The 18,454-nt window shown below is 48.1% G+C and overlaps 4 protein-coding genes across 4 annotated transcripts; 3 read left to right on the forward strand and 1 right to left on the reverse strand.

Annotated features, from left to right (window-relative positions):
- Window positions 1-1,481: 1,481 nt before the first annotated feature.
- Window positions 1,482-2,096, forward strand: ABOM_000860 (cytochrome b5-like heme/steroid binding domain-containing protein; the record flags this gene model as incomplete). Its single annotated transcript, XM_022527990.1, has 3 exons — window positions 1,482-1,645; window positions 1,728-1,854; window positions 1,932-2,096. Coding segments are annotated over 3 exons (456 nt in total), but the record flags the coding sequence as incomplete, so codon positions are not given.
- A 651-nt stretch (window positions 2,097-2,747) lies between these two features.
- On the reverse strand, window positions 2,748-6,825 carry ABOM_000861 (putative RNA binding effector protein Scp160; the record flags this gene model as incomplete). The annotated part of the gene is made up of 4 exons (XM_022527991.1): window positions 2,748-3,733; window positions 3,786-6,069; window positions 6,125-6,375; window positions 6,435-6,825. The coding sequence occupies 4 exons, from the start codon at window positions 6,823-6,825 to the stop codon at window positions 2,748-2,750; spliced, it is 3,912 nt and encodes a 1,303-aa protein (XP_022394224.1).
- Window positions 6,826-9,700: 2,875 nt separating this feature from the next.
- ABOM_000862 (putative nucleoside transporter) lies at window positions 9,701-11,386 on the forward strand (the record flags this gene model as incomplete). Its single annotated transcript, XM_022527992.1, has 3 exons — window positions 9,701-10,045; window positions 10,128-10,809; window positions 10,893-11,386. The coding sequence occupies 3 exons, from the start codon at window positions 9,701-9,703 to the stop codon at window positions 11,384-11,386; spliced, it is 1,521 nt and encodes a 506-aa protein (XP_022394227.1).
- Window positions 11,387-14,801: 3,415 nt separating this feature from the next.
- On the forward strand, window positions 14,802-17,508 carry pakA (mitogen-activated protein kinase kinase kinase kinase STE20; the record flags this gene model as incomplete). Its single annotated transcript, XM_022527993.1, has 4 exons — window positions 14,802-16,808; window positions 16,870-16,969; window positions 17,019-17,353; window positions 17,404-17,508. 4 exons carry the CDS (start codon window positions 14,802-14,804, stop codon window positions 17,506-17,508), a joined length of 2,547 nt encoding a protein of 848 aa, XP_022394226.1.
- Window positions 17,509-18,454: the final 946 nt, after the last annotated feature.

Genomic DNA, 18,454 nt, shown 5'->3' on the forward strand with positions numbered 1-18,454 from the left:
GTACCCGACACGCGTGGAGACGGGTGTCCCCCGAGGTTATTACGGTTATCCTTCTAGGGACGGCGCAGATACCGGGTAGCGGGTCTGATAAAGTGATCAAGAACGCGGAATTGGGGCCCTTCACAACGGCTTCTACGATCTACGGTTCCGCTCGATGAGAAATTCACTCGAATGTGGCATGTACCTAGGTTGCCTAGGTTTTCTACCTAGGGCTTTTGCTTGCCATGTGATAAATCAGGTCCTTCGTAACCTGTAATAGACCGCATGTGAAAAGACCAGACACAAGTACAATGAACAGGTTTCGAATATGGCCGATGTCATGAATGTTGATATGTGGCGGGACCCAGATCGCGAGAAAGCTAGCTGATCCTGTTGATCCTGAATTATGTTACGGAAAACGATAAGAATAACTAGTACTACTAATTTCTCATGCGTAGTTTGTAGATGAAATGGGGACGAGAACGTGGGCAGGATAATTTCCTGATTGGGGGTTGTAGACCCGAATAGGCAATTTAATCCATCAGCAGATCCCCTCACTCCAACTTGAAGTTCTTCGATCGATTAAGTAAGTTCCGCGTCCAGCCCTCAGGAACTTCATCAGATCCTCCGCACATGAAGGATTCAACTACGGCGCTTGACTCGGTCTGGTTAGTTACACTTTGGGCGGTCGGAAACCTAAAGTTCCTCTGACTAAGACACCTAATAAGCGACCGTTCATTGGCGCGCTGAACCATGGTCCCTATCAGGCCACTTGTCGGCGTCGAGATAGGTACCGGCAAGGGCGATGGGCACGGCATACAGGGGAAGATAGAGGGAATGGCCTCAAACCCAGGAACTAGAGATATCGCGGTCATTAATAATCCAGTCTACCGAATGGCTAGCCAGATAGTACTTCCAGTAGATCTTCCCCGAGGATAAAGCACATAGAGACCCTGACGGGAGAGATTCACGGCAAGTTAAAAAAACAGAGCAAACCAACAAACGGCTGAGGTTCCTGAGGGCCTTAGGCGGAGTCGCTGTCGAATCACGTTGACCGCAGTCTCCCCCAACTTTCTCTCATCATCTTCCACTCTTCTTCTCTTCTTCTCCCTCAGCGTCAGCCTTGACTTTTCTCCTCCTCCACCATTCCTCTCACCGGTCTTCCCATCCTATCAATTCCCGACCTTTCTCGCGATTTCCCACCCAGCACTTCTGTCTGTGTTTTAGTTTAGATTTTTGGTAAGTTATGCTCTGCCCTTTTTCGCATTCCGATCCTCCGGGCTGGACACATGGAATCCATACAAGGGGCATATGATGAGGAGATTCTCCTCTTCGCTATTCATGCCGCTATCAATTCCCTGCGCAGTAATTCACTCGGGGTAGTGTCTCGGCATCTCGCCGGTGAACGCTACCGCCCCTGGATGATATCTTGTGATCGTCCTGCCAGTCATACTCCCCATCCGCCTATTTATCTTACGCTTATAAGCCTAGAAGTACTATAGCTAATATTGTTCCATCCTTACAGTCTTCATACCCCCCCAAACAAAATGTCTGACAACAAAGAACTCACCTTCCAGGAGGTGTCCGGCCACAACACCAAGAAGGATCTTTACATGGTTATCCACGATAAGGTCTACGACTGCACCTCTTTCGTCGATGAGCATCCGTACGTTCCCAACACTCCCCATCATTTGAACCCTCAACCAGTGCGAATCTCATATCGTTTCACAAACTGACAATGCATATAGCGGTGGTGAGGAAGTCCTGCTCGATGTTGGTGGTCAGGATGCCACCGAGGCTTTCGAGGACGTTGGTCACAGTGACGAGGCTCGCGAGATCCTGGACGGTCTCCTCGTCGGTAACCTCAAGCGCGTGGTATGTTCTAGGCCTTCACTTCAACAAAGACCAAAAAAAGTGCGCTATTGCTAACCACTTTTGACCTTGCTTCGCAGCCCGGCGACCCTGCTCCCCGCTCTCACGCCCAGGCTACTACCAACACCTCTTCCAGCTCCGGCTCTGCCGGCCTCGGTGTTGGCCTCTACGCCGTCGTTCTCATCGGTGGTGCCATCGCCTACGGTGCTTACCAGTACCTGAACGCCGCTGCTGAGTCCCAGTAGAGAAAGGTAGATAACGGGGAACAAGAAAAACAAAAAAAATAAAAATAATTAAGAACGAACTTTTCAACACGACCTTGCGTTTTTACTAAACGTACGACCATCTCGGTGTGCTTTCCGTTCGGCATCGGGTGGGTTACTTGGGTGATATCCACTGCAGATACTGCTTTTATTGTTTGTTATCTTGGGATTTGCGAAATTCAAGGAAGACCGAAGACTTTTGGAACTGTTACGATTATAACCTTTTCGTGCCTCTGCGATTGTAGTAGAAGAGGATCCGTTTGCTTCTTTGCCTTATCGTTCAATTTAAATAATAGATCGCGCTGTATATTACTAGTCCAGCTTTTCTCCTTACTCGTGCACAAAGCGGGCCATTCTGTTGGCCATTGAGAGCTATAGTTGAGTTGCATGTATTACAATAGAATAAAAAGTAGCATATTACTCGTTATGCACAGAAATAGGTATATGCTCGTGAGAAGAATGGAATGTTTAAGTACAGAATATCCAAGTCGGGCGAGTGCCTCCGATGCAAGTAATAAAAGTATATAACACAATTTTTTCACGGACGTAAGACACAATAAGAATAGAATTTTCGGCTTCCTGTTCGCCGGAACCTCATTTCATCACCAACGTGAAATATTTAGCCTCCAGACATTACCGGGAGTTACCCTCCAGTCCGGCCCGGACAGCCTCCAGGATCATGTCCTTGGCTTGCTCCAAGCTGTCCTTGCTTCCCTTCACCTCGATCGCCTCGCCCTTGGCCTGGTCCTTGGGCACATTGATTCGGCAACCAGTCTGCTTACGGATGGCATTGATCTGGCTACCTCCTTGTCCAACAACGAAGCGGTAGGTCTTCGGGTCGGGCAGGATCAGGTAGCCAGTCGCAGACTGTTGTGATGCATTGGCAATGGCCTTTTCAAGAGCCGCCTTCGCCTTTGCCACATTGTCACGGTTTCCTGCCAGCACCCATGGGATGGTAGGAGGCTGGGTTGGGTCATTGGCGACAGGTACGTTTTCAATGACCTTCCATGAATGAGCATCAGCGGCTTGGTCTGGCTCATCGGTGATCAATGGGAGAGATGAACCACCGTTGACTGCACCGCGAGTGTCTTCTGAGGAGGGCTTAGGTGGTACTTGCTGGCCAGCATGATCCACGGTCACCTGGTAGTCGTTACGAAGGCGACGGAAGAAAGAGCCATTATCGGAAATAGCATGATGCAAATGCCGAGGGACCTCGACGGTCTCTCCTTGTTGGTCCTTAAGCATAGAGAGGATGTGCTCCTTAGCTTCTGCAACAGCATTGCTAGGACCCTTGAGTTTGATATCAGAACGTCCAGAGCCTTGCTTAGGGATATCGAGTGTGATGTTGAACTTCGACTCAATACCACGTCGGATTTCTCCACCTCGTCCAATGAGCAGTCGATGTTGAGTAGAAGGAACTTCAATGTTCGCAGTCACCTGATCTTCGCGCTCTTTCACAAACTCCTCGATGGCAGCAATAATCTTGTCAACGACTTGGCCGTTTCCTTCAAGCTTAATAGTAATCTCAGTGCTTTCGGGGCGCGGGAACCTGACAATACGGGATGCACCACCGTCAGTAGGCCCACCAGCATCAGCCACAATCTTACGAATATTCGCACCTGACCATATGTTAGCAATTGAAAGAAGATGTAAGTAAAGAAGCAAACTTACCACCCCCACCAATCAGGGACTTGTGGTACTTCTTGTCAACATCGATGGTCTTAGTGACAGTGGCATCAAATTCGTTAGACCGTTGCTCCAGGATCTTCTTGGCTTCTTCGACTTGCTTTTTGGTTCCCTTAATCTTGATCTGTACCCGACCCGAGGCATCTGGCGCATCATCGGCCCCAGGAACATCAATTCGGGCACCAGTGTCAGCGCGGAGCTTATCCATTTCGCGACCGCGCTGACCGATCAAGGATGGGATCTGGCTTTGGGCAACAGACACCGAGCCAGAGTGAGAGTGATCAATGACCCATTGCAGCAAGCTAAGAAGTTCATCACGGGTGGCATCAGCACCCTTGCTAGGGCCCTTCACAATAACTTCATCAGCACCCTGCTGAGGTCGGCTGGGACGGGATCCGCCCGCTTCGCTAGATCCTTCGACAGACTGGTCGTCCGCAGCAATGGGTGCCGCGCGGGGGAACTGAACCCGGACATGATACCGATCTTGAAGCCTGTTGACCTGGCTACCCTGCTGGCCGATAAGCTCACGGTGGTATTGGGCGGGGATCTTCAAGACATGGGTAGTTTCATCCTCCAACTTCTTTCCCAAGTTGATGATTCTAGCTTTAGCAGCATCGGCCTTGGCCTTGGGGCCCTTGACCTCAACCTTGCCGTTCTCCACCTTGATATCTACATCAAACTCCTCACGGAGCTTGTTGATGTTCTCACCCTTCTTACCGATGAGGAAGTTGGCGAATTTCTGAGGGAAGTCAAACGAAGTTGTATAACCCCTCTCCAGGTCATCTTTCTCTTGCTCGGTAACAAACGCTTGCAACTTTGAGATCAACTCTGCCACTAGACGAGAAGGACCACGCAGCGCAACCTCGCACTCAGCGCCACGGCCGCTCGGCTCTGCGACGAGAGCACGAACAGGTATCGAATCCTCACCCTTCGCCTGCTCTTCACGAGCAATAAACTTCCTAACCTTCTCTTGATACTTGGTTGGCACCTTCACAGACTTTGCGACGATATCATTCTGATCACCCAGTGCGCTAGAGAGATACTCCTGAGCTTCTTGGAGAGTCTTTTCAAAGGCGGCGAGTTCAGCAGCAGTTGGCCGCTGACGCGGAACTTCGAATTGAGAAGCAGTGGCTGACGGCCCTTCGTAAACAAGTACTACGTCTGGACAATCAAGCTCTTCGGGAGTGAGAACGTGGACGCCATACTCCTCCTGTAGTTTCGGGATAGCCCGAGACCGAATGTACGGGTGGAAATAAGGGTCAACAGAAATGTGGCGAAGCCTGGCTGGAGGATGAGCATGAACAAGATTTATAATATCGGACCGCGCACGAATAGTGTTTTTGCCGTCTCTAGAGTAAACCTCCCAGGTAACCGGGCCATCAGAACTTGGGGGGAGTGCGATACGAGCGTCGTACATGCTCTCTAGTTCTTTGATGATCTGTCGCTGCCTCAGGTAGCGAGTAAGGGCACGCGCATGGGCGTGGGCTCCACTGGGAGCATTCGGGTGCTGACGTGACAGGTCGATGCTTGCCATCTGCATACTCGTGGCAAGATCCATGGCCCGGTTGATACCATTCTCAATAGAGTCCAATGGACCAGTAATCGTAAGGAATTCGCTGTCATCCGACGCAGGTGGAAGAACGATCGCACAACCAGTGTCAGCAAGGAACTCATGCAAAGCATCAGCGTTATCACCAAGGATAAATTGATGCTGGCCACGGTTGATAGCTAGTTGACGAAGAGTCAACTGGCGCTGGAGATCAGCAGCAAGTCTCTCAATTTCTGCACGAGCTTCCTGGGCTGCAGCACGCTCCCCGCTGATATGGATGTGCTTTTCAGGGACTGCCACGAACTGAACATGACCCGGATCAGCCTCCTGAGGTGGAGGTTGGCTTTGCCATGTATCGTACCGAGGAATGTGCACTTGGGCATTGGTGCGCTGCTCGATATCTCTAAGATTCGCGTTATGCGCTCCCGCGATGAAAGGAAAGAATTCAGGAGGGATAGACTTGAGCCGCAGACTCATGTTAGAAGCTCTCTCCTTCACAATGGCCTCAATTTCCCGGCGAGCCATTTCAGCTGCAACAGCATCGCCCTCAATGAGGACATCAATGGTATCCTCATCGTCCTCGACCTGTCCCGCAGATTCATCGACGCGGGGAACCTGCACACGTGCACCCGTCCGCTGCTGCATATCCTGCACAACAGCACCTTGTCTACCGATAATATGAGGACGGGCAGAAGTAGGAATCGGGACACGAACCGATTGCTGAATTCAAAAGTTAATCCAATCCAGTCCGAAATTAAAACGATCAGAAACATACCTTGGAGCCGACTTGTTGTGCAACCTCCTTCAGAGCTTGTCTGACGGCATCTACTGAGCCCTTGCCTTCAAAGATTATAGAGCCACCGGGGCCACCTCGCATGTCAACGTTGGCCTTCGACCGCCTCGAGATATCCCGCAAAATATCCCGCAAAGGCTTCTTCAATTGTCCTCGAGGCATCATCTGGGACGGCGCCAGTCGGAGCTGCTCGACGTGCTTGCCAGGAAGGCTCATTATGCGGGGCCCTTGTGCTATTTTACGGCTGGTCAGCTAAGTCCAGATGATTGAGCACGAGTGTTGGAAAACCTACCCGCCGGGGAACCACCAGGAACGCCGTTGGCGACGGCGGCAGCTGCTGAAGGCCCTCTAGCCCCCCATGCAGATGCAGCAGGTGCTTTGGGCTTCGGGCCACTTCCCAGGGCAGGGAACAACTCCTCCGATTGTACATCAAAGGCGGGCGTCTTCTTAGGGGCAACCTTAGGGGCGGGGGCTTCCGTAGGGGCCGAGCTCTGCGCTGGGGCATCCGCCTTCTGGTCCTGCACTGAAGACGATGGGGGAGGGTGTTTCAGGTCTTCTTCATCGATGACATCCTCCACAGTCGGATTATGGACCTCATCACGTGCATGCTGTTCTTCTAAGATAGCAGCCCGGGATTTGGGGATTCCGCCGTTAACGTCGGCATTAGACAGATCAGAAGCCATTCTGCCGGGAACCGTAATTAAAACTGCTTGACCTCGGAATAATAGATATATGGTTTATTTGCAGTGGGGAGGGTGGAAGGCGGATTAACCTAAGGCACTATTTCATCAATTGATCAGAGCTTGAGATATATTAGGCTGTCCGTCAATCATACCCAGAACCCTAGAAACAATGGAAAGATGCTGTTCAAGTTGAAACAGCACTATAAGAATGAGAAATTGACGGTAAATTGTCACTGAGGTTGACAACTCAAAATTTCCGCAGGTGGGCAATAAGAAATGACGGCTGAGATTAAGATATAATCAGTGCATAACAGGATTAAAAAGAAGAGTGAAGAGGAATTGAGGAGAAATTCCGCGGAAGCGGAGAGAAGGGAGGTAGGATAAGGGAGAGGGAAGAGAGGATGGGGGGTGAAGGTGTCGGAAATCGACCGTTGACAAAGAAGGAATGATAATAAATTGGCGTGGTGACGATGGAGGAAGAAGAGCGAAGAGGACAGACAAGACAGTCCGAGTGGTCGGAGACCAGAGACCGGGGTGTGCTTATTCCTCTTTGGGCGATTCGACGGCGGAGCCGAACCATCAGCCATCCACTGCCGTTCGGAGCCTCAACCTGCCCAGTACTTCACCGCGATGATCAGCACCTAAAAACTACCTTCATTTTCTCCCTTGCACTGCTAGTTAAACAGTTGTAATCATATCCAGGCTCTATGGAAAGGGCGATAGCATGTAGCTATTGTGATAGCAATGTCACCACGAGCCTTGCCACCAAAAGTTTCTTTCAGCTTGACTTGTATCGGCAGTAATCTCAAGGATCAATTATTCAATCACTTTTAACTTGGGACTAAGCCAATCCTATTTGAGATATGTCTACTACCAACCCGAATTATACATTAAAGCGTTACCATAGCTGTACAAGGTGCTCAGTATCCATGCGCGTATATTGACATATAAGGTGTAGGTTAGATGGTATAAATTGAACAGACAATAGCTTCTTGCTTGAATTTTCTGCTGAATAATGTACGGCGACTAGTTAGTTATATCGGGAGTGGTATTGATGTATTTTCTTTCTATTGTTCTTTTCCTAATCTCTTGTCAAGTTCTTGAAGTCCACCCGAATGTCTCGACTCGGAAAAGTAGTTGATCTATCAGTACACACTAGAGTGCCGAGAACGCTAATCATAATACTTATTTATTTACTAACTTTGCTCATAACCAGCCGGCTTTGTCAATCGATATATCGAACCACAAGTATAAGAGAAGAAGCAAAATGCCAGTACATTGCTTCTATATATATCCTCACGAAGCCCCGTCTGGCGAGGCAAAATCCACAAGCAGACATATGCAGGTAAATTTTGTCTTAGAACATCTAGCCCTACCTTCAGTCGTTCTTTAGGACCTCATCAATACCCATCACTCCGGCCTGTGATATGTCATCGACCTTGATTCTTGTTCAAATTAAGCTTTTGACGCACGAGATCCGCAAATTGACAAGCAATACATCTGCTGATAGAGGAGCAGCGCGCCATACTCCATCATTGAGGCCTTGGAAGTATACGATTCGATATACTTGGTTAGTCCTTGTCTTGCACTGCATCCGGATATATCCCAATAAACATAGAACTTCATATGCTAGGTGAACGAGAACTGACCCCCTTTCTTTTCAGTTGGCGACAATTAATGTGTGGCTTACTAGGTGTAGCACACATCATCTTCAGTCGATATAGTTCTAAACCCTACGACAAATCAATGTCATGGCTACCTCAAGTATTCCTAGTACTAACCCTAACTTGAGCTTTCAACCCAAATAATCATCAGCAACGGTCATCGAAGTCTGAGTTTGTATATCAAACTGCTGCAAAGGATTTATCTAATTGAGCCTATATTGCTAAAATACAAATATAGTAGGTAGATCTGGAGATCTGGCAAAAAAGTATCGAAGAGAGTAGAAGGTGCATGAAAAACACTGGGCTATAGTAGGCGTCTAGAATCTAAACAAAAGTGTGCATCCTAATATCGGTTCAAGACACATGTTACGCCTTGAGTTTAAAAAGAACTAATTTTAGCCCTAATGATGAAGGTTCCATGGTTCATATTGATAATTTAACCAAGGCATTGGGCGATGAAGGCGTTTACAGGCCAACGGAGAAGGTGTGTTGGGGGAGAAAGAAAAGAAAAAAAAAAGATATAGTTACTTCAAAAGGCCATATCTGGCGGAAGGCTGACACATATTGTTTGTTGCAAAAACCCTGAGACATAGTTCAAAGGATAGGCAATGAGACTGGCGTATATTGTATCAAGTTAAGAATGACTGGGTTCAAGGGCTACTAACTCTACACATTTAAAGGACTAGCGAAGGTTCGGACATCCGACCCCACCACCCTTGTAAAAGGCACAGGCTAAGCTTGGGCCGAAGTGGACCCAAAGCTTGATTGAGATACGCATTTTCGCAAATTTTTCCTGGATTACGGCTCGAATGGTCTGCTTTAATGGAAAATAAATGCAAAAACAGTGCTTATTGACACCAGTAAATTAAAATATCTTACTATCAAAGAGCGTGGGTCAATGAATACTTACCCTTGTTCTTCTGGAATGTGTAGTCTGCTCTCTGCACTTTGACCCCTCCAGCATTGAGCTAAACTGAAGAAGAACATATGACCTTGATAAGAGAACTTCCGTTCCACACATGAGTGGCGCTACCGGGAAAATTGAAGATAAAAGGATTCTACCACAGCGAATGAGGGCTATACCCCTACTTTAGCTCGAGCTTAGCACCATAAGAGCTCGATTTCATAAATACACGGCTCGGCCATTCAAGTCAAATGTTTTTGCCTGAGACTCTTCATATTATGCAGGTCAGTGCATAGCCACTCGTATTATGGAGACTTACACCCTTGAAGCTGGGAAAGAAGCTCAGGCTGGGCTTTCTTCCGCGCCATTCGAGGAAGAGACCCCTACGAAGCCACGAGGACTCTTGGCCCGAATCAGATACTATGAGGAATATTTGGATAAGAAGTTGGGTATTGAGTCCCACAGTCTCGACAGGGTGCTCCCTGAAGGCCGCAATCCTCCCAATTCGCTAGCGATGGCTTTTATGTGGGCGTCTGCGACAATGAACATCAGCTGCTTCAGTACCGGATTCTTGGGAAAGCAATTCGGCTTATCTTTGGGGCAGACCATTCCTATCATAATATGTTCAACGTTACTGGGTGCCGCTGTGACGGTTCGGATACCTTTTCCTATTCTTCATACCTTATAAAGGATTCTGATGTTTCTGGTATCTGAAAGCTTACATTTATCTACAGGGTTGGTGTGCGACGATGGGTCCTGAGACCGGTCTCCGTCAGGTCGCCATTTCGAGGTACTCATTAGGATTTTACCCGTCGTCTATCATTGCTCTTTTAAACGTCATTGAACAGCTAGGGTGGGCATCCGTTAATTGCATTACTGGCGGTCTCGCATTGAGTGCTGTTTCGGACGGTCGTGTCTCGATCGCCGTAGGAGTAGTCATTGTCGCATGCATCAGTTTTCTTTTCAGCTTTATCGGACTGAAAGGCGTTCTCATGTACGAGCAATATGCATGGATGGTGTTCTTCGTCATTTTCATGATTATCTACGGCGAGTCAGCACATCGGGCAAATCTTGCTGCACCTGCAACGGTATCGGGTATGACAAGATCTGGGAATGTCCTCAGTCTAATCAGCGTCGTGTATGGCTCAAGTGCATCTTGGAGCTCGATCGTCTCGGACTTCTACGTGCACTACCCGGTGAATATTTCTAAAGTTAAAGTATTCCTCTACACCACCCTCGGAATCACGATCCCAACCTGCATTGGAATGCTACTTGGAGCCTGTATCAGCTCAGCCTTAGATACAAATCCAGAATGGGCTGCTGCCTATGACAATGGAATTGGGGAAATCTTACAAGAAATCATCTATCCCAACGGATTCGCCAAATTTCTATTGGTTCTTCTAGTCCTTTCCGGAAGTAAGTGAACCATAGTATAACCCACACTCAGCTATACTATATATTAAAAAAAAAGGTTTCACACTGACGTTTTTCTTGTACAGTTGGTGTCAACTGCATCGCCATCTACTCTGGCGCACTCTCAGCTCAGCTCTTCGCCAAGCCGTGCGAAAAGGTCCCCAGGGCGATCTGGTCTACTCTTGTCTTCGGTTGTATCCTGGCCCTGGGCATCGCCGGCCGAGATCACTTGCTAGACGTACTGGAGAATTTCCTCTCCTTGCTGGGCTATTGGAACACCTCATTTTTCGTCATATTGTTCTGCGAACACTACGTTTTCCGGGGCGGCAATGTAGCAAACTACGACCTTGATGCCTGGAATATGCCGTCGAAGATGCCTATTGGGCTCGCGGGCCTCGCTGCCTTTCTGTGCGGCGCTGCGGGATGGATCGTAGGCATGGTTGAGACATATTATGTCGGTGCTATCGTAAAATTGATCGGTGCGGATGGGGGAGACATAGCCAATGAGCTAGCATTGGTTTTCACGAGTGTTTCGTATATACCGTTGAGGAAGTTGGAGTTGAAGTATATTGGGCGATAGCTCCTTTCATGCAGCGGGCCGAACCTAGAGTATCCTCGTGTGCAGATAGTCCGCTGGCAAGGGTGTTAATGGAAAGTTAGAGTTTAGGTATGGCTGAAAAAAATCGCAATGCGAAGGCCAACATCTCAGAGTTACGTATTTGTCTCGCTTTATTTTTACCTCAGACGAGGAGTTTTAAAATGGAGAAAAGGTAGTTTAAGTGGGCTTATGGTAGAGAATTCTCCAGACCGGGCTGCGAACCAACTAATGGGAAGCTGTAATTCAATTTGTATATAACTGCAATTGCACAAGGTCTAAATATTAATAGTTAGTTTGATCCAACATAAAGGGCCAGTTATGACGATCCAATATCCAGACGTTTCGTCTTTGGGAAGTGATGCGCATACTGGCAATATATATTCAATTTCACGAGATTACGATGGACTATAGAGAGCGCGCAAAATAATGAACCTATCGGGCAGGTATTATCATAGAGCTTCTCTGGGACAGTGAAAGGAATACTACCTACTAAATCAGATAAATCAGAATCAGGCAATGTGCCCATACCCATAGCAAAGAACATAGCTACTAGCTGACCCGCAGATAGCAAAGTGGGTGGATGTTTATAGGTAATGCACTCTGTATCCTAGACTGATTGGGATATGGTTAGTTGGGAAGAGCCTCGGAACTAACATGATCGCATGCATTCGGTGGATTTGGCACAATATCACCCTTTCTGGAAGTGTATAGTCTGTACCTAGTATAGCTTCATTGGAGTCTCCTTTCCATGAGAATGATCACGTGCGATTATGTCGAATGACTCAGCAGAACAAATGTCCTGGCACTTTCCCTAAGAGTCTGTTCTGGGGCTAGCACGACAGCCACAGGTCGCAAATTGATTGAATCGGACAGAGCCTATTCGTATTACTGCGTTTGCTACGATATAGCAAGGCCAAAGGAAAAAACGAAAAAGAAACTCATGATTCATACAAGTGGAGTTCTTAAGATAACCCATGAGCATGCTCTGGGGGTATCGTACACCGTAAGGATCGTCTACCGGCGGCACTGGCTGTATCGTCCCGCGTTTCTGGAAGACTCTAACCGACTACCAGTCACATATGATAGCCCACAGGGACTGCAATATACCTGGGAGTTGGCTTAGATAGACTAACTTCCTGACTAGTCGGGAATGAGAAACGTTTGTGCGACTTGGCTGGGCTGTGTTCTGACTGCAGGGAACGAGTAGAAATTTGCTCATCCGGTCGACCGAGGATGGTGTTGGTAGTAGTTGGCACTGTACCTGCAGGATAACATGTACAGAACTTTGAGGCCGGAGAGCAAAACGGTTGGGCAGAAGGTTCACAGCAGTATTACGTCTTCCTTCTTTCACTGCTCCTCCCTTTTTTTGTCTTCTTACTGCGTAATTTTAATTTTTTATTTAGTATTTGGTTTGCGTGGTACTCTCTCTAATTAACTTTGTTGGTGGGTGGAGGAAGAAGAGACCTGAGCTCCCGAGGTGTGAAGATCCACTAAATTGCCCTTCTCGATTTTCTAGATTGCTGATTAGGGCTACACAGTATCAGAAAAGACCGTATCGAGAATAATAAGCAATATGGTAAGACGGTGATTGTCTCCGGCAGTCGAGACGGTGGAAATTAAGGCGCTATCTGATCCCAACCGAACCAATCCCGGAGATGTGAGTTGAAGCTCGGGTTGGTAAATATGTCATTCGAATTATGGTTCAGGGAAAGTCTGGTTGACGGGTTGGAACATTCTATCCAACCATAGGCCGACCGTGTCAAGGAACTTTAGCCCCGCCTTCCAAAGTGGAGCTTCCACCGGACACCCAACCTCAAGAATGTTTCGAAGGATGTTAGCTTCATATTGTGCCTCGAGATTTAGGTTGGAGCACGATCGGAGAAGGTCGATTGAGATAAATTAAACCACTTTACGTACCGGCATGCCTTGAAAATGGAAAGGGGGGATCATGGATAAAATAAAATAAAAATGGTGCCACACTGATCTGAAGGATATCTTCTCCGACTAACAGACCGTGTGGACTCGGATTGTAATTTCCCAAAAGTGAGGGTGGTTGTCTGGGAGCAGTTTGGGTCCAACGAGTCAACGACCCCATTGCAACCGAGTCTAACAGGTGTCTAGAATTTTTTCTTTTTGCTTAGAGGATGGATGATCTGAGACAGATGATGTATGCCCTAGTACAAAGTGACGGGCTTTCCAAGTATTTACGAGCAAGTAGGTGCCAGGAATTTGCAACCACCTCTGTGCCGAGTAGTTCTCGTATGTATCATACCAAAAGTACCAATCACGGGGTTCGCTATGCAACGATCCTATAGAAGGATCGGAAGAAAAGATAATAGAAACAATAAAAATAAAAATCAATCAATAAATAAATAAAAAATCAATAAATAACTACGGATCATACAAAGTTAAATAGCATTAATCCTTTGACCGCCCTTATTCTTCTTCTTATTTTTTTTGTCAACAGTGACAATGAGATCAAGCCAAGTCAACAACCCCAGTGGCTGGCCCGTGAAAGGAAATTATCCTTCCCCATAAGTGCTGCATGTACCGTTGTTAATAATATTATTATTGCAAGTAATGACGCTGGACGGGCCGTTTGGCACTCGCTTGTCCCCCGTAGCTGGCCCAGCCTCCAATCTAACTAAATCACTGGTTCCCCAACTGAGGTTGATTAATTATTCTCCGTACTCTCCTCTTCGAATTGTCACTGTCATATCATTGTTATTGCTTTTTCTTTTTCCTTTTTCCTTTTTTGTTTTTACCCTTTCCAGCCTTTCCACCACCCCATGGGTTGCAGGTCTGTGTGCTGAGCTGTCGGTTAATCACATACATCTCTTTTTATTTTCTTGCTTTTTATTCTCCATTCATAAATTTGCCCATTTCATTATATATTATTTTTTATTTTATTCTCTCTCTTCTTTTTTTTTGGGTCCCCCTTTCATGCTTCCCTCTCGGAGTTGATAGCCCGTCACCGCCTTTAAAGTCTACTTTATCAAATTAATCGTTTGGACACTTTGGTTTCTGATCCATCCAGCGAGCGGCTCTCCACGTGCTAACCACTGGTTGACGGTAGCCCGCGGCAGCTTCTTTTCGCGCCTCCCTTGCATCGCTATCTGGATCTTCTTGCATCCCCGATCCCCTCATTGCTCCAACGACAACCTTCCTCTCAGTGGACACATCCTACCATACACCATCACGCACCCCCCGAAGTACCTAGTTCCACAATCGATATTGACAGACTGGGCTGCCCAGCCAGAAAGCACCGCCTCACCACAGGTGGCTTTCCCCCCCTCCAGTCCCTCCAATCAAGCCCAACATTGAGCCTAGCGGCACTTACCCTGCGACCACCAAACCGCCCGACCTGCTGGAACACCCCCCCTAAAATCCACACGTCATGAATCACGATAGTTTTTCTTCCCTCAAATTTCGACGACCGTCAAGCAAGCTTCACAAGGACCCTCCTAGTATCGGTTCCCGCATGCTTAAGAGTCAGCAGAGCAACACGTCACTTAAACGACACCCCTCAGCGCCCGTGTATCCGCGTTCTTCTGCCAGCAGAAGCCGCGAACATTCGCGCACGAGATCCAACGCATACGGCTCTTCTACATCCTCTCTGGATCAGAACAGTGGTGGGCCATCTCCAGTTCTTGCAAACAACGAATCTGGCTATTTTTCTGGTAACCACAACACCACCAAATCCCGCCCGCCCCACTCGGGACGGTTTTCACTCAACGATCAAAGCTCAGATGAATTGATCGGTGCCCCGTTTGATTCACGGGGTATGCTAAGTGCTTTGCAAGAAAATACTGCCGAGTCCGACAGACAACCAATCCAGAAACCTCCGACGTTGCGGTCTCAGACAGCCCCCGACACTCGAGGACTTAGACAATCCGCTAGCTTCACCGCTCTACACAACCGTATGGATGCCCTAGTAAATAGAACGGATAGCGATCGCTCGACGAATACTAAGCGATATTCCGATGAGGGAAATGGTACCAAACCGGTTGGGCGAAGTAAGAAGGCCAGCTTCTCCAGCTTCGTCAACAGCATGCTAGGTTCTCCTCGTGGTATTAAGATATCTGCACCGGAGAATCCCGTCCATGTCACACATGTTGGCTACGATAACCAGACGGGGCAGTTCACGGGACTGCCTAAAGAATGGCAACGGCTGTTACAGGAAAGCGGCATCTCAAAGAAGGAGCAGGAAGAACACCCGCAAACTATGGTTGATATTATGAGATTCTACGAGAAGAATGCGCAAGGAGACGATGAGGTCTGGCACAAGTTTGACCATGCATATGCCCATCATCAACCAGTTACCACTTCCTCGTCGCAGCCCAGCTCTGGAGGCTCGACTCCCTATGGCACTGTGGGCCAGCGAGCCTCATCTCCCACAAGCCCACGTTTCCCACAAAATCATGAGGGGAGTTTTGAAAACCCAAGAGCGCCACCTCCGATCCCCAGGGCTGCTCCAGCAGCAACCCAGGCTATGTCACCCCCTGCTGGTGGCCTTGTACCCAACCGGGCCCCTCCAAGACCCCCAGCTGCCACTAATATGACGCCCGCCCGCCCTGCTCCTCAGCCTCCAACTACTGCCTCATACGCTACGACAAGACCAGCACAGGATCCCTGGCCTCAGTTTGGAACGATCCCGGAGAATGCACAGCCCTTCGGCACACCGCCCATACCGGAATCCGAGCCCTTACCGTCTGGGCCGCAGCTGAGCAGATCAAACTCTAAGGCTAACAGCGCAGTTACTCCATGGGTATCACCAGCGGTGGCCTCCACGCCAACACAGTACCAACAACAACAGGAGCAGGCAATGGCCACAGCCCAGCAGGCAATTGCAAGCAAGCAACTTGACCGCAGTCAAAGCCTCCGCCAGCAGCAGGCACAGCAGCCAAAACAAAAACAAGCAACGCAACCAATTCCACAACAGGTGTCGCCTGTGGAGGATCCATCTGCTGCGCATCAGCAAAGCGCTCGTGCCGTTCCCGCTGCTCGCCCACGGCAACGAGCTCGCCAGAGCAATGCTATGGATATACGGTCAAGACTGGTCGCCATTTGCACTCCTGGCGATCCAACTAAGATGTACCACAACCTGAACAAGATTGGCCAGGGTGCTTCTGGTGGCGTATTCACCGCGTACCACAATGGAACAGGCAGTTGTGTTGCCATCAAGCAAATGAACCTTGATCTGCAGCCGAAGAAGGATCTTATTATAAATGAGATTATCGTCATGAAAGACAGCAAGCACAAGAACATAGTCAATTTCTTGGACAGTTATCTTCATGGCCTAGATCTCTGGGTGGTTATGGAATATATGGAAGGTGGCAGCCTTACCGATGTGGTCACTTTCAATATCATGAGTGAAGGGCAGATTGCTGCCGTCTGCCGAGAAGTAAGTTTCCCAAAATATACTTATTTACATGTGACCCGGATCCTGACCATTTCCCGTGAAGACTCTGAGTGGTCTACAACACCTTCACTCCAAAGGCGTAATCCATCGTGATATCAAGTCAGACAACATTCTCCTGGCATTGGATGGCAATATAAAATTGAGTAGGACTCCTGGTTCATTTTTCGCTCTATATATTCTAACCTCATATAGCCGATTTTGGATTCTGCGCCCAAATCAACGACTCGCACAACAAGCGAAACACGATGGTCGGCACCCCGTACTGGATGGCCCCGGAAGTCGTTACGAGAAAAGAGTATGGTCGAAAAGTTGATATTTGGAGCTTGGGAATTATGGCTATCGAGATGATCGAGGGTGAGCCTCCGTACCTCACCGAATCACCTCTTCGGGCACTATACTTGATCGCAACGAACGGGACCCCTACGATCAAGGATGAACAGAACTTGTCACCGGTTTTCCGAGACTTCTTGCACCTTGCACTGAAGGTCGATCCCGAAAAGAGAGCATCGGCCCATGACTTGCTGAAGGTATGTTCTTGACTCTAGTTAACGGAAGCTGTGCTAACTCCTTGTCAAAGCACCCTTTTATGTCTTTTTGTGCCCCTCTATCCCATTTAGCACCCCTTGTAAAAGCTGCACGGCTCAGCAGGGCCCAGGAGAAAGCCCAAAAAGGGGGTCATTGAGCTTCTTCGCACTTAATTGTCTCTATATACGTCGATGTCTTCTGTCTTCTCCAGATACCCATTGCTCCTGATGTTTTCTTATATCTTGCTGGGCCATGATATGCTGCTGCATAATGGCACAATCTCTCATGATGACCTCCCATGCCCGTGTTTCTCTTCTGGATCTAAATCTCATAGATGGCGATGATTGATGGCTTTGCGCTTCCTTCTTACCTGCTGTGACAGGGTTTACGAAAAAAAAATTCCGCACCTTACCTCACGTTCGAATATATCCTCTTACTGTGATGATGTTACCTCACACACCTCACTCTTTTTATTTGTATCATCACCGATGTTTGGGATGATGGAAAATACTGTAAATCCTATATGGGGTTCCCTTCGTTTATTGTTATTGGCCGGTAATTCTAATTTCTGGGCCGGCGGGATTGAAAGCTAGGGCTCGCGGGATATGACCCTTCATAATGAATGAGCATATGCCTGGGAAGAATAACCCAGACATAAGCGTCACATACGAAGGCACGGCTGGGCCTCTTGCCGGTTTAATATATGGCTTCTTTTTCACTTATCCTCATCATAATAGCGACATCCCGGCTGTTTAGATATTATTTAAAATACGAAGAGGGTGATCTTTTCCCGGTGTCTCCCCTATAACGCAGTTCATTCATGATGAGCCGAACTTGGCTGCGACTGAAAAACTAATGACCCTGTATGTATATCCCGTTTGAATAATCGTCGATATTTATGTTACAGGTTCGTGAGGTATTCTATTCTTTGCGCAGCGTTCTGGTCTCTCTAGCTCAGCGAACGGTAGTCGTACTTTAAATAGCTCAGGAATGCCATGCCTGCTCTGCTCTGCTACGGGGCACGTACTCCGTACGGCCATGGTAACATTTAATTTCATCCACTTCAAATTTTGGGTACTGGCTAGCCATTTGTATATAACTCG

The sequence above is a fragment of the Aspergillus bombycis genome (genome assembly GCF_001792695.1).
Source record: "Aspergillus bombycis strain NRRL26010 chromosome Unknown contig00003, whole genome shotgun sequence".
Lineage (NCBI taxonomy): Eukaryota > Fungi > Ascomycota > Eurotiomycetes > Eurotiales > Aspergillaceae > Aspergillus > Aspergillus bombycis.